We start from the raw sequence: 21,025 nt of genomic DNA, 5'->3' as shown, positions 1-21,025 counted from the left end.
CTCCGGCAAATTCCCGGACTCGTTAAATTGGCACGACGATCGTAATGTATAATTGTTACGTGTTTGTTAAGTCTGTTATATCCTTCAGGTCTTACAATTGGTACAGCTAAAAGGTCAAGGATTAACTCTTTGATATTGGGAGACTACTACTCATAAATAGGGACCGGATTTTTATGTAATATCAAGATGTGAAATATGTACATATTTATGGAAGAGAAATAAGCTGAATATGTACCAAAATATGTAAAATCATGAAAATATTTAATATCAGTATCTGGCAGGTATAGGATAGGTAAGACTCTCCAGTTGTGATTTCATAGAGCACCCGACTTTTTTACAGCACACTTGACACATTACTATTTTTCCATCTGTAGTGAAAGCTTCGTCCATCGCTATCCATGATTTCATTTTTGTCGTTAGGTTTGAATATACAGGGACCATTTTAGTTAGTTAAAAGCAGGAGATAAACTCACTTGCACTTTATAGATACTGCAGGTACAAAAACATGAGTGAAATGAATGGCACAACAGTACTGCAAGCACTGTTTCGCTTTACTGGATTAGGAGAAAATAAGAGGAGATGTGAGATACATGCATTTTTGCTGCTCCCCGTAAGAAACAAAGTACTACTAAAACCTAAAACTATAGGTATTTACAAACTGTTGTTTGAAAAACGTAGGATCATTCCAGCCGAGAATCATACTTTCTAATTGCTCGGAAAATCCCATTTCCGTATAGATCTAATAAATTTAAAGTAAAAAGGTCAAGCTATAACCTGAAAAGCTACTTAACATCTTTCCAGTTCGTTCCTTTACTCCAGCTTCTTTTCAAAAGTCTGCTACTTTATTGGGGCTCATGTCAGCCTTGATACGGGTTTTCCCTGGAAGGATTAGGAAGAGGGTGGGTAAGGTTGCAAATTGCATGGGAACGGCTTGTTAAGACGTGTGCAGAACAATTATAGTTCGAGACAAATCTATGTAATCATTTCAAATTGTAAACTTCCCCAGTAGAATTTTTTTTCCCCTTTTAGAGAAGTAAAAATGAATAAAACCTCTAAATATGTGGATTTATGTAATACCAAGCCATAACATGTAATGTGGGGTAAATATGTAAAAATATGTAGCATCAAATTTTAATATATTAATGGTAATTACAAGATTCGAAAAGATTTGTTATTTATATACGGTTAGGTTGAAAGGAATATAATATGTAATTATATAAAAATCCGGTCCCTACTTATAAACGTAAACCTTATATCATCAGGTCGTATAACTTTAAAAAGAAACAAAGGAAGACGAAAATCGACGTAAAGACTTCAACCTGGTGAAAAGGAATAAAGTGACACTAATTTTTCTAACTGTTTCAGTAACTGAGATGGAGGGATATTTCTCTCTACCGAGAAAGTTTTTTGTGTCTGCAGAACAAAAAGTTATATTTAGAGAGAATTTTTAATATAGGCCTATTAAGAAACAGGCAGATGTTTCGGGAGCAAAAAAGATAAAGAGGTAGATTTGCATAGCCATATCTCAGAGATATTTATATTTTCAGAATTTAACAAATTATAATGAGAGAATATTAAATATAGGAGCCAGTAAGAGGAAGGTTTATGAAGACACCAAGAAACAGACAGAAATGATCAAGAGCACCTTCGAAAGCAGTAGCGGAACAGGACATAGTGGATCGAATCCGGTATCGTTCATGATGATAATGGAATATTAATATACTACAAAAAATAGTATGTTATCAAACAAGTTAATAATGTTATACCTTACGGCATGAATCAATTTTCATAATTTTGACGAATGCAATTGAATTTGGTATTCCAAAGAAACTACTCGTAGTTCGATTAATTAAAATGTGTCTCAGTGAGACTTACAGCGGAGTCCGTACAAGCCAGTTTCTATCTGATTCTTTTCCGATTCACTGCGGGCTAAAGCAAGGACATGCACTATCACCTTTACTTTTCAACTTCGCTCTAGAATATGCCATTAGGAAAGTCCAGGATAACAGACAGGGTTTAGAATTGAATGGTTTACATCAGCTTCTTGTCTATGCAGATGACGTGAATATGTTAGGAGAAAATTCACAAACGGTTAGGGAAAACACGGAAATTTTACTTGAAGCAAGTAAAGCGATAGGTTTAGAAGTAAATCCCGAAAAGACAAAGTACATGATGTGTCGTGACCAGAATATTGTACGAAATGGAAACATAAAAATTGGAGATTTATCCTTCGAAGAGGTGCAAAAATTCAAATATCTTGGAGCAACAATAACAAACATAAATGACACTCGGGAGGAAATTAAACGCAGAATAAATATGAAAAATAGTGTTATTATTCGGTTGGGAAGCTTTTGTCACCTAGTCTGCTGTCAAAAAAATCTAAAAGTTAGAATTTATAAAACAGTTATATTACCGGTTGTTCTGTATTGTTGTGAAACTTGGACTCTCACTTTGAGAGAGGAACAGAGATTAAAGGTGTCTCAGAATAAGGTTCTTAGGAAAATATTTGGGGCTAAGAGGGATGAAGTTACAGGAGAATGGAGGACGTTACACAACGCAGAACTGCACGCATTGTTTTCTTCACCTGACATAATTAGGAACATTAAATCCAGACGTTTGAAATGGGGCAGGGCATGTAGCACGTATGGGCGAATCGAGAAATGCATATAGAGTGTTAGTTGGGAGATTGGAGGGAAAAAGATCTTTGGGGAGGCCGAGACGTAGATGGGAGGATAATATTAAAATGGATTTGAGGGAGGTGGGATATGATAATAGAGAGTGGATTAATCTTGCACAGGATAGTTACCGATGGCGGGCTTATGTGAGGGCGGCAATGAACGTGCGGGTTCCTTAAAAGCCATTTGTAAGTAAGTAAGCAATAACTGTATAACATTATAAACAATGTCGGTAATGCACATATCAGAAACTTTTCATAGTCTATGTTATGTGATAATTTAAAATTTTTTTCCTCCGAATGCAGTCATAGTGTAGGTTATAGGCTAAATATAAAAAAGTGTTCGTAATCCATCGCAAATGTTGAGCATTACGATATATGATATAGTTTGCCCGCACGCCACGACTTCCGTGCGCGTAGCCTAACTAATGAACTGCGTGGTTTGCGATAAGCGGATTGCATGTGCTGAAACTCCATGGCAACAGAATTTCCAACTATGAATCAAGGTTGAGCCCCTTGCTATTGTAAGATGAACGGATTTTCCATACATATATGAATATACATTACTGCATACTTTGATCCTGTCGTCACCCGCTAATCGAGTCATTTCCCCGCTTGTCATTAAATCCAAGGCATGCGGTTCCAAACATGGCCAACGATGGTTGCTTTTAGCTCTGGAGTAAAGCCACGAGGTTCGTACAGTAACTTCACAGTGCTTAAGAGAATTGTGTCTACTGTTAAAATAACAAACAAAATTTACTGACCATAAATTGATTACCACAAAATTCATATTTACTAACCACCATCCTACTGTTGGGATTACAAATTCTGACTTACGAGTGCAACTACTTCAAAAATGCTATTCCATTCACTCTTATGTGAGCAGAGTTCAAAAAGATCTTCGTCAATTCTACCCGTAGGCACTCAGAAATAGCCAAAATATGAAGGTGCTTCAAAAGGTAATACTTCTTAAATTCTCATTTTTGTAGTCCAGGATTTATTTTTTGTTTTCTTCGTGTCTACTCTTAGTAAGTACAGTAAGACCACAGTCTACTATATACAGTCGCGAAGCTCAATATGTAGTAAAAATGCAAACATGGGTAGTTGCCCACCACTAGGATCGCTACTATCGCCTCATCATCGCAGATCTCTCTCCTAGTAGACGACAAAATATGTTACACTTTCGTTGTGTTCTTTTGGAAAAATTAACATCTTCCTTCCATTATTGAAATATTAAATGCATAAAGTTAATTTATTATTTTAATGAAGTATGTTAAATTCCACCATAAACTCGCAGATATCTGCAAGAAATACGTTAATATTATTTTTGTTTGTGCAAAACGAACTGAAATTTACCATAATCGCTTCACTCATTCAAGATTATAGCGATAATTAACTATGAAACCAATAAATATTAATTTTCATTTCCCTTTACAACAACAATAATAATTGAAATATGAATTAATGGAGTAACTTACGTGTACCGGTACTTGTAGTGTAGGCTTACGTAGTTAACAAAGTGGGATGAGGTTAAGCAATAATAATCACACCAGAATTGGAAATAAAACGTGATCAATAAATTTTATTGTAACATACTTTTTCTACGTCTCTAGTAAAGTAACAAATAAAAATAACAACAAAATTAACAGTTATAATTAAAAGTAAAAAAAAAGTAGGCCTAAGCAATAATAATCCCACCAGAATTGAAAATAAAACGTGACCAATAAATTTCATTAAAACAACTTAATTTTTCTACGTCTCTAGTAAAATATTATTATTCCAATTATTGTATTTTAGCCATTAACATTTTGATTGCAACCAATAACGAACATTTTACAAGCATCAATGTGAAATACGCAACGAGCTAGCACTCGATGGAAATACGACACAGTCCAAAATCGACCGTGGACAGTCTATTCTTTCTAGCTGCTAACCGCTTGGAGCTCTTTATCACGAGATTTACAAAAAATCACCTCAAGCTTCGCGACTGTATATAGTTGACTGTGGTAAGACGCTGTTCAAGGGACAGCGTATTAGGCGGGTATACGAATTTTGACTTATAAACAGTATCTATTAACATTTTTCTTTATTGAAGTATATGATTCATGCATGAAAGGTAATATAGTATTACTCCGTACGTCAAAGACATTTACAATATGTACTGTACTTAATTCTTTCGAAAAAAATGTCATGTATAGTAGTTTGCCGTGTACGTGTAAAGAAATAGGTTTGGAAGTAAATCCTGAAAAGACAGTATATGATTATGTCTCGTGACGGGAATATGGTGCGAAATGGAAATATAACAATTGAAAATTTATCTTTCGAAGAGGTGGAGAAGTTCAAATATCTTGGAGCAACAGTAAAACATATAAATCATACTCGGGAGGATATTAAACACACAATAAATATGGGAAATGCCTGTTATTATTCGGTTGAGAAGCTTTTATCATCCAGTCTGCTATCAAAAAATCTGAAAGTTAGAATTTATAAAACAGTTATATTACCGGTTCTTCTTTATGGTTGTGAAACTTGGACTCTCACTTTGAGAGAGGAACATAGGTTAAGGATGTTTGAGAATAACGTTCTCAGGAAAATATTTGGGGCTAAGAGGGATGAAGTTACAGGAGAATGGAGAAAGTTACACAACATAGAACTGCACGCATTGTATTCTTCACCTGGCATAATTAGGAATATTAAATCCAGACGTTTGAGATGGTCAGGGCATGTAGCACGTATGGGCGAATCCAGAAACGCGTATAGAGTGTTAGTTGGGAGGCCGGAGGGAAAAAGACCTCTAGGGAGGCCGAGACGTAGATGGGAAGATAATATAAAAATGGATTTGAGGGAGGTGGGATATGATGATAGAGAATGGATTTATCTTGCTTAGGATAGGGACCGATGGCGAGCTTATGTGTGGGCGGCAATGAACCTCCGGGTTCCTGAAAAGCTAGTAAGTAAGTAAGTACGTGTTCTCCAAGTCCTTCACTCTCCTGCGCTTACATCCTCCCGACGTCGCAGCTTCAGTGATTGGGTCGCGATGTTTTATTATCGTCCTTACTGTCGATGATAGGATTCCTAATGAATCAGAGAGTTGTTTCTGATTGAGAGTACTGTTTTCATCGTACTTTCGTAAGATTTTCTATTTTTCCGACAGAGCGCTTTTCGTTTAACAGTCATTGTAATCACACTCACAGACACTTGAATACACTGAAGGACAACAAACTGACCAGCAAAAATTTCCAGAATTTTATTACAGCCGAGTGAGGAATGTTGTTTGAGAGAAAAAGAGAGAGAGAGAGTGAGAGAAAGGAGGGGGAGTTAGCAAGAGGGTGGGATATTGTAACTATAAGCGTTGTAGGCTTTAAAGCGCGCAGGTAGACAGCGTATTCCGAATCTCACTGGACCCGTGGACAACAATGACGTCACGCTGCAGCGTAATAGGAACAAAACTGCTGGAAGGTTCGATGGCTATCATGGCGGCTGTACAAGTTGTTTTCTGTGGTACGCTAGCAAGATTTTGCGAAATTTCCGTACTGCAATCTCCTTCAAAGAAAAGGGAGCATAAACAATTTATTTCTTGAACCGGTAGTAATAACTGGTCCGTTGACATGTTCGCTCATAAACCATTAACATATTGTTTTTACGTTGTGCTCATTACAAACAATACAGCAGAACACACCGCCATGACACAACAGTGCACGATGTCATTCGTCTGCTAATTCCCGCCCTATACAAGAACCAATCAGATTCACTGATGGCGGCGGATGGAGACTGCCACTTCTGCAAGGTGACGGAACCGGTGCGACACAGGTGGTGCATCAGTGGCGTCATCGTTGAAATTCGGAACACCGTGATGCCATCGGATTGCTCAGCGCTGAGATTCGGAATACGCTCAAAGAGTCGAATAAAAAAGCGTAACAAGAGGGTGGGGCATTGTATAGTATGAAGGTTAAGTGTGCAGGAAAAGGGTCGAAAGCCAATACTTTTCAGGTTAATGACACCTCTGAGTTCAGGGCCTAAAATGTCTCATTTCTGTTACAGTTCATTGCTGAAAATTACATCGAAAATATTCCACAAAAGTATCGTATTATGCAGGACTTCAACACAACAAACGGGGTATTTTATAAAGGCGTTATATATGAACGGTCTTACTAATAAACCGTGTATAGTTTTTATACGAGACTTATGCAGCGTTGAGACAGAAAATGTTACTAATAAACCATGTATAAGCGATGGATGTATAAACAATCTGTAACTATACAATGGGAATTGCTTTGCAGTAGTTATATATACGAAACCTCTTGTTTAAGCGTTGTATATAAAGAAAAAATGGCCGCCCCTCTAACAGCTGTTCGTATCGACTGTCATTTTTATGATGATGGATGCCTTGTAACCACAGAAGAACACACCAAGGAGCACAGAATAAGTAGATTATTATTGCTATAGCTTGTACTCTTAGACCAAAATATAGTGTGGTAATCGATCAGAGCCAGTAGTACTATCGATTCTTAACACGGCACACTAGAGCGCTCTACAGGATGCAATAGAGAATCTCAGATATTCTATTACCGTTGAGCGTATTCCGAATTTCACCGCTGAGCAATCCGATGGCATCACGGTGTTCCGAATTCCACCGATGACGTCATTGATGCTCCACCGGTGTCGCACCGGTGCCATCAACTTGCAGAGGTGGTGGCATTCTCCATCAGCCGCCATCAGTGAATCTGATTGGTTCTTGTATAGGGCGGGAATTAGCAGACGAATGACATCGTGCACTGTTGTGTCATGGCGGTGTGTTCTGCTTTAGTTCTGCTGTATTGTTTGTAATGAACACAACGTAAAAACAATATGTTAATGGCTTATGAGCGAATATGTCAACGGACCCGTTATTACTACCGGTTCAAGAAATAAATTGTTTATGCTATCTTTTCTTTGAACGAGATGGGAGTACGAAAATTTTGCTAGCGTAGCACAGACAACAACTTGTACAGTCGCCATGACAGCCATCGATCCTTCCAGCAGTTTTGTTCCTTATTTCGCTGCAACGTGACGTCATTGATGCCACCGGACCGGTGAGATTCGGAATACTCTGTTTCGTAATGAAGTAAAGACGAAACTATGACGTAGCTACTCGTATGTAACAGTTATACTGTTATACACGACGTATGTAGTGATTATTAGTAAGGAATTTAAACACGACTTATAAACGAGCTACTCATTGTATAAGTATAAGAGAGTTAAACGTCTGTATATAGAGTTTTTATTAGTAAGACCGGAAATGTTCAGGAACCGGACAAAAAAACGTATTACACGGGATAGAGTAATAAGTGAAGTTGGAGAAAGAAAATTCAACCTGCAAATTAGAAAATCACCACAATCCACTACCATAAGTAGTAATGGGGGGAAAAAAGTTAGGTTGCACCCTTAGGGTATGAAGTAAGCTGACCCGGATTATAACTCATGAGACCGAGGTTAAGGGACCGCAGTGAGGTGTACGTGGGAAGGTAAAGGAATATGTAGACTGTAGGGGAGTTCGGAGGCGGCGCATAGGGAAATCTATAGCGCAGGGGTTCTTAGGTGAGTAACATGTGCCCACCCAAGTGGCGTGCGGAAACAGTCACAGTTCGTGACGTCCCTTGAAGGGGGACTAATAGACAATGAAGAATCTACAGCAACAGCGATCATTCAGGATTCGAACTCGGGTAGTACCGCAATAGAAAGTCGATACTCTAGCTGAACATTTAACCGAGAATCTCACCTAACTAAACACATGTGCTAAATCGCAATGTTTATAGCAGGCAAGAGTGTTGTAGGCCACACACGTTCAGATGCTCCATTTGCAATTGCCTTCACTGAAACTTAATTTGAACCCTTAATCATGGTTTAACAGGCAGATTAGCTAAAAGAGAGCTTGGATCAATAAATCAATCTAAACACGTGTAATGAATCGCCAAGTAATTAACTTAGAGTGCAAAAAATGCTAATTGGTTTGGCCAATCAAAAGCATTATATCCTATTAGCTCAAAAGATAGAGTTCAGTAGTTTAAAAAACCAATAAATCAATTACAGGAGTGGATCAAAATGATCACTAACGTGGTTACATGTTTACGTGTCCGAAAGTGATTCAAAGTAAGGGAATAATGTTATCTGATTTCAAGAACGATAAACGTAGCATGGTGAAACTAACACAGCGTGTAAAGTTTTATCTGTAGGGAATCCTCCTACACACGTTATGGTAAGAATGTTCCTTGAAATAAAGCTACAGTGGACACAAGGAGACTATGAAGATAGGAAAAACGGGGTAAATGGCATATAGTGACTAGCCGCAAACATTCTCATGGCGACAGATAAAAAAGTTGTTTTTTCTTCTACCATGCCAATAATGTCAAAAGAAGGACTTAAACAAATGTTGGCCACTAGACCGCAATTACGAGACCCGTCCAGAAAGTAAGTTTGCCTGGGATCGTTCACATAAAGAAAACACAATTTAATGGAAAAATTTATTGGAACAGATATAGTAATTTTTTCAATTCAGGAATCCGCTCCTGAGGACAAGTTCTACTCTTTCAGGGCCGAGCTAAAGTTTTTCTGTTTGTATTATAAGGTACCTGGGGATATTAAGGCCCAGCATGTTACCTAGTTTTTTTCATTAGTTACACACTTTTGCAAAAGAGAGCAACAGCTTGCATTCGAGTGAGGTATAAAGAAATTAGATTCTCGTTCTGGTTTGTAGCTGACTGGTGGCAACACGTTATGTGTGATTATTTCTGCTTTCTTCATAAAATTTTGCAAAATTTAAGTTGATATTTAATCGTTTTACTGTGTGTCATTAATACAATATTAAACACACGTTATTGTGTAAACATTAAGAAGTTTGGGGCTACCGTGAAACTTCCGCTAATGAACATATGAGCACTCCGTAAATTAAAATTGGCGCGAAGTAACAGAGAAGGAAATAAGGCCCATGAAATAAATACGTGGAAACGCCCACAAGTTCAAAGTCCCTGAACTATAAAGTTCAAAGTCTGAAGCACAATATTTTTTGCAAGAAATGAAACAAACGAAAGATTGACAATTCCTAATGCAGAAAGAGCATTGGATGAACCATCAACTTCAGGATTTGTAAACATCCAGGGGACGCGGATGTGTTCTGTCTGCGAAGAGAACTGTTGTAGATATGCTTGTGTGTGACTCTTGTGAAAGTTGGGTGCACGATGAATGTGTAGGTCTCACTGAGGAAAAAACTGAAGACTTTGTGTGCCCACGTTGTGTTGAATACTTATTATCTGTCACAGCAGGATATAAGGCCAGTGACATGATGTTAATTTTCATTGCTCACAGCATTTATGTGCCTCATTGATTATTTATTTGAAGTAAAATATTATAGGATAACTATAAAAGTATGTTATTCCATTATTTAAAAATTGCTAAACGTCTCCATTTCAAAGAAAGAACGTTTTATTCCTTAGGTGGGCCTTATTACCCCCGGTTACCTCATTTTATGTTACAATTATTAGCAAAATAAATAAATAAATAAATTGTTGAGATATTTTTCAACATATTCCCCACCGGAACTGAGATATTTGTCATACTATAGCAGTGATGTCAAAGCAAGCGCATTCTCTGACCATGACGTCGAGCGCGGGCATCAAGCGCCAGGTATGGAAGGAGGAAGAATTATGTAAATGAATAAGCAGCCTGTTGGGTTAAGAAACCAGTGGTGCTCAAACTTCAAACGGAACGTGAAATTTTATGTCGTTATTTTTATATGGTTTCTTTTTGTTTAATATTATCTATATTGTCTGTAAAACAAAAGTACTAACATCAATTTCTTAATATTGCAGCTGTGTTTTAAATGTTAATAACATAATAAAGAGTTAAGAAGGAATATTCACATAAATTCCATAGTAGTACAACTATACTGTACTAAATGGATGAAACACATTATTCATAAAGAAAGTGATATTCCAAAGAAAGAGACTGAGTATGACATGATAAGTTGGAATTTATATTGATGGTATCTTTAGCCTTACAAAAGTAATCAATATACTGATCAAAACAATATTACAGTACAAAGCAAAGTTACCCAGATACTGTATCTGTTTTAAGTGTAACTAATATTACATAACAAAACTCTTATCGCATTATGCTTTTAAGGTGATATTGGTGAGCAACTTCCTATCATCAGAATATTAAATTATTTTCTCGAAATCTGCTGAAGCTATGGAGCTGACATTTTTACAACACATGGACACGTATCTTTTGCTTATGAAGTAACAGTAGTTGCTTTGTTAATTTATTTCCTTACAAACAATTTCCATGCGAATATTTTCAAAATTTTTAGTGCACTATCTTCAGTAATACGCTACGTATTTACGGTATATTAGATTTACGGAAACATTCTGTAAGGCTACTAAACAAATAGGCATATACCTGAAAATTATTTTTCTCTTTTTTAAAAAAAGTTGAGAAAATATTTCTTTTGAATAAAAAAAAATCAAACCTGTGAAAAATGAGCATTAAAATTAAAACTTACATTCTTATAATGCACTTCTACTTCTCAGACAAATATAAAAATTAACATGGATACAGTTTTAATAAGTTCTCTTCCCTTTATCTATTGAATCAGTGCTGGCCATCCCTGAATATAGCTCGACCAAGCGGCATATACCACCTCTTTCGTCTGTCTCTTTCCTTTCCGCTGTAAAGCGCTCAGGCTCTCCTGGGCTCTAAAGCGCGCGCTTGCTCCTATGGGCATCAAATGACATGCCTGTACTATAGGATCAACTTTTGTATCTCTGTGTCACAGAGGTCTGCCGCCTGGGATCGGAACCAGTGTGTGACAGCCGTCTGCACCTCTCTATTGAAAATTACACGTTCTGTACAAAAGTCTAGCGAAGAACGATAAATTCAGTACGACGAAAGAGTGGAAAGATTCATTATCACTCCGATCTTGATTATTAAAAGAACAAACACAAAACCAACAACGCTTACACACAGGATAACAGGATAAAATGACTCACCTGCAGAATGGACTTGTCGAAGCTGGCGAGGAGGCCCCCAGGAGTGAGGCGAGGTCCCTGGTGGACGCTAGTGGGTGATGCGGGAGGCGTCTGCACTTCCACGGATCGCACACCGCGGGTCTCGGGAGCGCCATGCCGCACTTCTGTAAAGAACATACATAGCGGTAAGCGGCCTGAATAAATACTGGCAGTTGCTTAAGAAAATACATTACATATGAGAACGAAGAATACTTTCATGTACTAACTGCAGTGGAATCGTATCTGAAATTGCAAAATAATTAGCAAAGAAAGTGCACTTCAAGACAGCATAACAATTCTTCACATTGATACTCGGAAGCCATAACTTATACAGGGACATCATTTTATTTTTACTTCAATTTTTATTGTACCTAAGTTTTTTAATGTACTTCACTCTCACCCCTTCTACTACTGAAGTTCCAACAATCCTCCACACAGAACCAAGGCCGCATATAGTAAACATTACTGAGTTAGTGAGTATAGTACGTTCCAGAAATATGTTCGCGTTTTCCAGTGACGAAAGAACTTTCAATATTGAATCATATTTTCGCACAGCTACTGTCCGTTTGCCTACGTCGCATCCCGATTTTCTCCACCTGCTTCTCCTTGCCCCTCTGTAAAAGCTGGGCTGTCTTAGCTCTTTTCTGAAAACATTAATTTCTGTTAGGAATTGGACGTTTACCTAATATTATACACCTGTTTAAAATAACTTAAAAGAAAGGGCCTCGTTAAGTAATTAACTGTCACGTGATTTCCCCCCTTTCTACGATCCTGTGTCATAACCACTTGGACGGACAGTAGATAGCATGTCTGAGTAATTTTATCTATGCGGGTCGGGCAGAAGTGAAGATTGAATTTACAGTACGTAAGGTACTTTTTTATAGAGTAGGTACAGAATTATTTCAACATGAGTTACTAGAACTAAGGACGAAACTGGTAATTGGAATTAGGTAAAATAGTCTATAGTGCGATAATATGCACAAAAGAACTGAAGTCTGTATCGAAATGAACGGCCACCATTTTCAAAAATGTGTTTAAACATTCATATTATGATAATTTTTCAATTTAACTTCTTTCTCTATATTGTATGCTAATGTGCTGTAGACAGTATAATATACACTGATTAATGAATACGTTCGCATGGATAACTCAGTTCGTGAGTAAAAACACTTACTGTTAATACAGTACTATATTTTGATTAAACAAAAACCTAATGAAAATTATCCAACTTAAAATCGCGATATTTCCTAGTTTACGTACATGGATGAACTACTTTTCTTCTCTTCTATAACTAGTAAAGTAATTTGTTTGTGTTTTACGCCAGTATCATCGAACTCCAGTCGTGGAACGGGGTAGCGAACGGTTCTCTAAAAGTATAGTCAGGTTAATATTAAAAATTTTAGTAAAAATAAAATGATGTCCCTGTATAAGATCATACATGCATATGAGCGCACTAATGATTCCACGCACTTCTGTGAAGAAAGCACATCGTATTTAAGTTTACAAAATTATAGGGTATTTTCACGATTTATTACTAGGAAAACACGGCATATGTTAAAACTATTTTGTGCGAGATCGTGCGTATTTGCTTGCTTTCCGCGCAAAACCAATACGTGGTAAGTGTGAAATACCACATTCAGTATTCCCAACGTAACACACATAACAATTTCCGTCTTCTTACCACTTAAGCGCGACATTCATTTTACTGCTTTAGGCTTTTAACATATTCTTTTTAGAGACGTTTAACATAGTAAAAATTATAAATTGGAAACTTACCACTGCAATTTCACCTAAATTGCAATGTTAATTATTGTTTTTAAATATTTGCAAAAATTAAGTAAAGTCTACTACTCCACCAGACTTATTGCATTCCTGATACAGGTAACATTAAGGAAGCCGTGAAAAAATCAACGAGATTCCAGATGCGGATGTTATTACTGCAATATGTTATATAAATAATATTGTTAAATATTAAAATGAAAAATAAATCATTACATAAGCTTACCGTTTGTTTTGAGTTCGCATTTATAGACTGGGGGAAAAAAAAGACAGACGTATATCACGGCCTGCTGGAATATAATAAACACAGAAAACATTTTATAACAACAATGTTGAAGATAGATATTTTAGTTTTTAAAAGTTGCCGTCATTGAACAGAAACCAAGATGGAGATTTCATTGCAACTAATTAGTAATTCCTCTTTCAGGTATGTAATAAACGATCTTCGCACAAAATAATGTAAGATACACAAGCGGTATGTTTGTTTTCATGTTCTCGAAAATTAAAAAAGCTCAACTACGTTTCGCTTTTTCAATCTTTTCCTCGAACATGAAAACATCAACATACCGCTCTTGTAACGCATATTACTATTGCATCTAATACACGCTCTGCATACTTTCACAAAATAATTCTTCCACACTTTTCAGAAGAAACAATCTAGATCTCGTACAAAAAATTGTGTTTATATTGAAATAAAAAACACACTGTATATGATATCTTGGCTAGATTGGACAAAAGCTTGTAAAGAAAACACACCGTAGATGACTTTACATAACGCTGGTGCGCACTTCTCCAAACACAGCATACTGTACACACGACCACAGAATAATCGCACACCGCGGAAATACGTAATTATGGTGGCCACAGCCGTATTTCATGCAGACGTAAGAATAATGAGCATTGTGAGCTTCAACCCTAAACATTTGCAGCCTCATAACTCTCCACAACCCCCGCATAGGTGCATACTGCAAAATGTTTCCCTAATTCTACCCTTGGGGCCATTATAAATAATTCGCATACGTTAGAGTAAAGTTAGCTTATATTTAGCTTCCAGCAAAATCTGACAATTCGACCTCAACGGAGACAGTAAGTGGTAGAAAAGTCAATTCTGTTAATATAATTATGTAATGAAATAATGAAGTCTGTCACTCCTATATGTGTATAATTTATTAAAATATATTTATAGATCTAAAATATAAAATTTCTAAAATAAAATCTATGTATCTAATCCTGTTCAAACCTTTACGACTTGGTGTCACCGTGTATTCGGCTATAGTGTGTTGTTCTTTAAAAACAGTTAACACTTCACCCCTTGTTTTTGTGTTCCGGACTTTCATCTCAAGGCGCAATAGCGGTTAGGATATTTCATAAATAAATATGTTTGGCTTTAATAACTTACTATCCAAATTTTAGACATGGAAATGTGAACATAGAATGAGAAAAAAAATAAATAAAAAATTATACATTTCAAGAGAGGGAAGGTCTAAAAATCGTCTTCAGACATATACATGTGTGTATATATAAATTTGAACTGTTAATGGAAATTACGGGAAAACATCTGAACGGATTTTAATAAATGACTCATTTTGAAGCTTGGAACCCAACTTTTTTTCAGAAAAATAGTAACTTTCAGTGAAGCGTTAGTTTTCCTACATAATTTTCCTATTTTCCAAAATCCATGTTTCGTCATTTTTGAGCACTAATTGCATTTCAGTATAAAACAAAACACACACTACAATAAACACTAGGCTATTACACGAAGGCCATGACCTGCAGGATTGCTGACATATTTAGAGCTCAAATTCAATTGGTTATTAAAAACTTCAAAACTTACTAAAAACAATTTACATGTCTGATTCTGCGGTGTGTAATTTCCTGAGTAAAGCTACAAAACTTGAGGTGGTTTGATGACATTATTACCATTAGAAATGAAATATTATTATAGTTAATGCCATGATGTGACTATTTTTCATTAATTATACATATTAATGCTACAGTGATGACATGAAAGTGAAACGTTTTGGGGTTATGCAAGTAGATGTACAGACTATCTTAAATTAGATCTTCATTTATATAATTTACTGAGCGGCGGCTATTATATAAGTTACGTAAGGTAATAATATTGTTATTAAAAATCAAATATTTTTATAGTTATTAATCAAGTGGGGTTGGGTTTTTTTCATATACTAATCGCGTTGTGGTGTAGTTATTTACATGCGACATTCTCTTCAATATTGGCTCGAGAAAGCGTAAAAATTACAGTTCCTAAGGAAATACCGAAAGGTATTATTCACTGTTAAAATAAGAAGCCTACAAAATTTTGTAGGCTAGTCTCCCAATCATTTCAGCAAGATCTCTTAGCACAGTGACCGGCATGTTCCGTGCTCTGTGACGTCATACGACGTAGCCGCCTTGCTCTTTGCTCGGCAATCTCTGCATACTGAGCACAGCGTGGAGAGAAGGTTCATCTGAACAGTGGTGGTGCGGGTCTATGCACTGACAGAGCGCGATCCAGTATGGGAACAGCACAATTACAATACATTTGTACGAAAACAAAACTGTAAAACCGTGATAAATCAATGTAACAAAATATCTTGGTTTGTAATCAAATTTAATGTACTTACAATAATATGAAACTCATAATACAGCCACTTGCAGAAGCGTTTGCATATAACTGCTATAATCATACAAACATATAAATAAATACTTTAAGCAGTACTGCAACACTTTATCTACTCGGAAACTTGAAAACAGTGTTTTTTAACACACATTTTTCTACATAATATACAGATTAAACTATATAGGCCCTATCTTGGTGAGTAGTATGCAAAGTATATTTCAACTTTTGAAACACACCATCACTTTGTATCACTACCGTGCCCAAGCTAAACGCTTTGTCGAGATTTTTTTCCTCTTTTCTCGCGTACTAATTTTGCAATATTTGGAGTCATAGCCTGGCTAACACACAAGCGAAGAATATGTTTCAAGTTCATATCAGACAGGTGGTTTCTATGTTGTAGTTTGCAGATCTTCATACAAGAAAAGAACTGTTCACATACATACGTAGATCCGAATATGCTCAACATCCTAGCAGCAAATCTATGCAATCGAGGGAATCTTGCCTGGGGAATCTTCTATAAAATGTAGATAGATCCTTTTGTTTTCAACAGTCCCGTTCTACTGCTGCACTGACGCCACTGCGCTGGTGTGTGCTAACATTAATACGACTCAACTGCTCGCTCTCCCAAGCTCTTGCGATCTGACTGGCTCTTACGTCACAACTGCAGCATCTGCCGGCCACTGTCTTAGCAGGATAAAATGATTTTACCCTCTACATTTCAAGTTCTACATGCAGCTGCTATGCCAAGACGCTATGTCTATTGTTCGAAAGCACAGCAAACCTGACATTTTTTTAACTTTCACCTAGAATCCACAATGATCTGAAATAGCTATTGCTTTATTCCCACATGAAAAACCCACTAATCTCTTGACATTGTTACTTGCGTTTGCGCGTTAAAACTAAAAAAACTGAAGGTGGATAGGTTCAAGAAAAAGTATTTGGCATAAAAAAAATCATTCAGAGGGAGTATGTTTCATCATTACGGAAGCAAATAACTTTCAAAATTCTGGTATTCTTGATTGAAAATAAATATGAACAATTTTTATTTTAACGTCTAATGAATTTAGTTTACAGCATTTGCTGCACAAGCCACTAGTAATATATAATAGGACCTAATGTTGTTATGCAAATAGTATTTTCTTTTAATCTAATGCCACAACTGCAGAGAATACAGAAAAATGCGATAGTACGAACACACTGCTTTCTTATTGGGTTGTGAATTTCAATTACCCACGTCAGAAATCAAAACCAACTATATTTTTAATTTAAAGTCACGGCGAAGGTCTTGATTACTTTATTTTAAATACAGCAAGTTACAAATTACAAACAATCTGTGCGATCGTCAACTGTCGACAATTAGTCGCGTAGCAACAGCAGATGTTCCGTCATTAATGGCACGATTTTGTAGCACAGCCTATCATAGCTTATATTTGACAGCAGCTCTCCCACTGAACATGCAGTAGTTCATCAAGTGACCACTCGTATGTGACGTCATGCAAAATGAGATCAAATCTGCCACACAGGGCAAATTGCGGTTGAGAACGCCATGACAATTATTCCCACAAACTTCATTGCATTTTTCCACTGTATAACTCTAAAATTCAATATCTTAAAATATTATCAGTCCATCGGAAGTAAATAATTGGTGGGTATCATTGTAAAAGTCTTCATTTAAATAAATAATCGGTGTGATGAAAATAACACAGATTTTATCATTATTCGTGGTATACATACCATAAGAATCCAGTTTTTATGTTCCAACGAATCATATTCCTGTCTACAGTCATTCTCTTTTGAAATACCTTAAAAACACACGTGCATGAAAATAACCAATGTACAATTCAATTAAACATCAAGATAAATTCTATATTTTTAATTGTATGTAAAACGCATCCTTTAAATTTTGAAAAAGTAAGATATTCTCATTTGAAATATAAATTCTACGGCTTAAGTAAATGTATTTAAGAATACAGCTATTTCTCCACTGGAAATTCTCATCATGTTACTTTCACAAATAATAATCTGTATTAAAAACGTATAATATTAAAAAGTCCTTGTTTAATATGGGATTCTAACACACAAACACACACACACACACACATACATACATATATACATACATACACACATACATACATTATATACATACATTACATACATAGGCCTACATTGCTTGTGAACAAAGAACATACAGTGGACCACATACTCCGGAAATGCGAGCTCTTAAACAATGAAAGAGAGGAATTATATAGGAATGTGCTGAAGTCTGGTGGAAGATGACATAATCTCGAAAGTGAACTCGTGTAAAAACACTAACACATTTCAAGAATGTGTAAATAGTATAAAATTAGTCCAACTAGAAATATCTAATACAACTTAAACAGTAGAGAAATATCACAAAAAAATAATGTATAAATATTATATACAGGACGGAATGATATAATCCTGCCAATTAGAGTACACTTAAATGAATAGAAAACCGACATAACGTTTTGTGATTAAATGCACGGTTAATTAGAAAATTAAGTTGAAAGAGTCAGCACTCTGGCAATATCGTCGCTAACACTGCTCTTTCTTGTCGTAATATAGACGTAAGAGGTCAACGAACTCAGGTCTGTCTCCCTAGGTAAAGTACTTTCCAGCTCCCTCTCTGGCTAAGACGTTGGAATCTGCTCGCATCGTTCAGTGGCTTAAAATTAGTGTTAAATAACTCCATTTTTGTGGCTGAGTGAAGGTTCATTGCAGAGGTAAAATGCCTTCAGTAAGATGTTCAAGCGTGTAATATTGCAGGGCATAGTTGAGGATTTTTGAACTAATATTTTCACTGTCTATATGTAGACAACATTACATATAAATTGTATAAAATAAATGTCAAAGTGACACAAATAGTGCACTGAAAGACAATGCAATACCAAAAGGCACAGAAAGTGTACTGAGCGTAATCCAAAAGAACCAGTACCATCACAATCTGAAAATTATGAAGATATTAACTCGACGTTTAGCATGGATTTGTGTAGCCTACCATGATGTTCAGTGCCAACATCCCAATTAATAAATTTAATAAGCTACATTTTAGCGAATTCTAGAGAAGTACCTATATAGGAAATTAGTGGGTTTTTCAGTGATGAGCGACATGCAATATCCTAATGAAATACGAAAAAAATATCAGACAATAGGAATATCTTGTACTACATCATGCACCACTAACGTCATGTGCCATTCAAAGAATTTCTTGCAATATAAAATAATTTCAAGTGACATCCGCATATGTTGAAGTTCGTAACTTACGAATGAACGTTATTGTTCACTGCAAAGATCACGACGAAAATGAACATCAAGGGTCAAGCATGTGTTTACTAGCATAGCTTCAGAATGTCGGGAGTTGACTGTCACGCAGCGACGACCTGTTTGTTTATATCCTTATCCGTTGCATTACCTGTATTCGGCGTACAATATACCCAATGTGTCTTTAACTTCAGTCTTTAGGTAGCTGGAATACGGAGCTAGTGATATTTCATTTTAAGGGAAGACTCCACTGAAAATCATGAAAATTTTTCCAAATTTTTTTAGCTATTTCACTTATTCAGAATTTATATTTTCATACCCCAAGTGGATTCGCTCAATTGTGATTACAAATACTCGTATGTTTACACTTTTTAAATTAAGGCTGGAAGGGGGCATGGAATTTAAAGAGCTGTCAAAATTGTTTTTCATCGAAGAATTCTTTTTTAAAATTTCTGATTACAAATCTAGTAACTTTTTGTTGGCTCCCTGAAATTACTAGATGAATGTAGCGGAGGAGAATATTAATTTACATAAATATTCATTTTATTTTCAAATCTATTTTTCAGTGTTCATTTTTGTTGATTCAACACCAACTTTCTTATGCCAAATATTAATCAATCTGGATGAAATTTTTACTGCAAGTATTTATGAGGTAGCTGCATGTTTCTATGCATTTATTTTGTGAGAAATGCTGCTAGTTTATTTTATTAATAAACCCATTTTTAATAAGAGATCAGCAGTTTAATAAAATAAACTAGCAGCATTAAGAAAAATATTAATAAAATAAACTAGCAGCATTTCTCACAAAATAAATGCATAGAAACATGCAGCCACCTCATAAATACTTCCAGTAAAAATTTCATCCAGATTGATTAATATTTGGCATAAGAAAGTTGGTGTTGAATCAACAAAAATGAACACTGAAAAATAGATTTGAAAATAAAATGAATATTTATGTAAATTAATATTCTCCTCCGCTACATTCATCTAGTAACTTCAGGGAGCCAACAAAAAGTTACTACATTTGTAATCAGAAATTTTAAAAAACAATTCTTCGATGAAAAACAATTTTGACAGCTCTTTAAATTCCACGCCCCCTTCCAGCCTTAATTTAAAAAGTGTAAACATACGAGTATTTGTAATCAGAATTGAGCTGAATCCATTTGGGGCATGAAAATATAAATTCTGAATAAGTGAAATAGCTAAAAAAATTTGGAAAAATTTTCATGATTTTCAGTGGAGTCTTCCCTTAAGGCATAAGTTGTACATTTATCTCTTAGGTTTCCACGCATTAAAATGTCTCTAGTAAGTCAAATGACCTCAAAATTGACTAAAGTATGTAGAAGCTACTTATATGGTATCACAGACAACACACACAATGATATTCGTTACGGAAACAAGTTTAAGAAATGAAAAAGAAACTAACAAGATTGCAGAAGTGGATACAATGGCTTATTTTCCCACGGCTCGCAACGTTGAAGATCAAAACATATTGGATTTCTAATCCAATACTTGTAGAGAAAGACATTTTGTTCATTGGGAAAACTCATTCCGCTTGGATCTGTATCAAATTACTAATACGGCGGAGCTCTGCTATTCCATTGCTAATGCTGTAACAGTCGACCG

General features: G+C 35.9%; 1 protein-coding gene across 12 annotated transcripts in view; it reads right to left on the bottom strand.

Moving 5' to 3' along the window:
- The window catches only part of Dys (Dystrophin), a 2,834,509-nt gene that overhangs the window by 1,731,220 nt on the left and 1,082,264 nt on the right, over nt 1–21,025 (bottom strand). For all 12 annotated transcript variants that reach the window (XM_069839232.1, XM_069839233.1, XM_069839235.1 and 9 more), the window contains one exon: nt 11,698–11,840. In XM_069839232.1, coding sequence (XP_069695333.1) covers nt 11,698–11,840 — 143 coding nt within the window. The remainder of the gene's footprint in view (nt 1–11,697; nt 11,841–21,025) is intronic.

This window comes from Periplaneta americana, chromosome 11, assembly GCF_040183065.1.
Source record: "Periplaneta americana isolate PAMFEO1 chromosome 11, P.americana_PAMFEO1_priV1, whole genome shotgun sequence".
NCBI classification, from domain to species: domain Eukaryota; kingdom Metazoa; phylum Arthropoda; class Insecta; order Blattodea; family Blattidae; genus Periplaneta; species Periplaneta americana.
The sequence above is the reverse complement of the archived record's forward strand: the minus strand, read 5'-3'. Positions and strand labels throughout refer to the sequence as shown.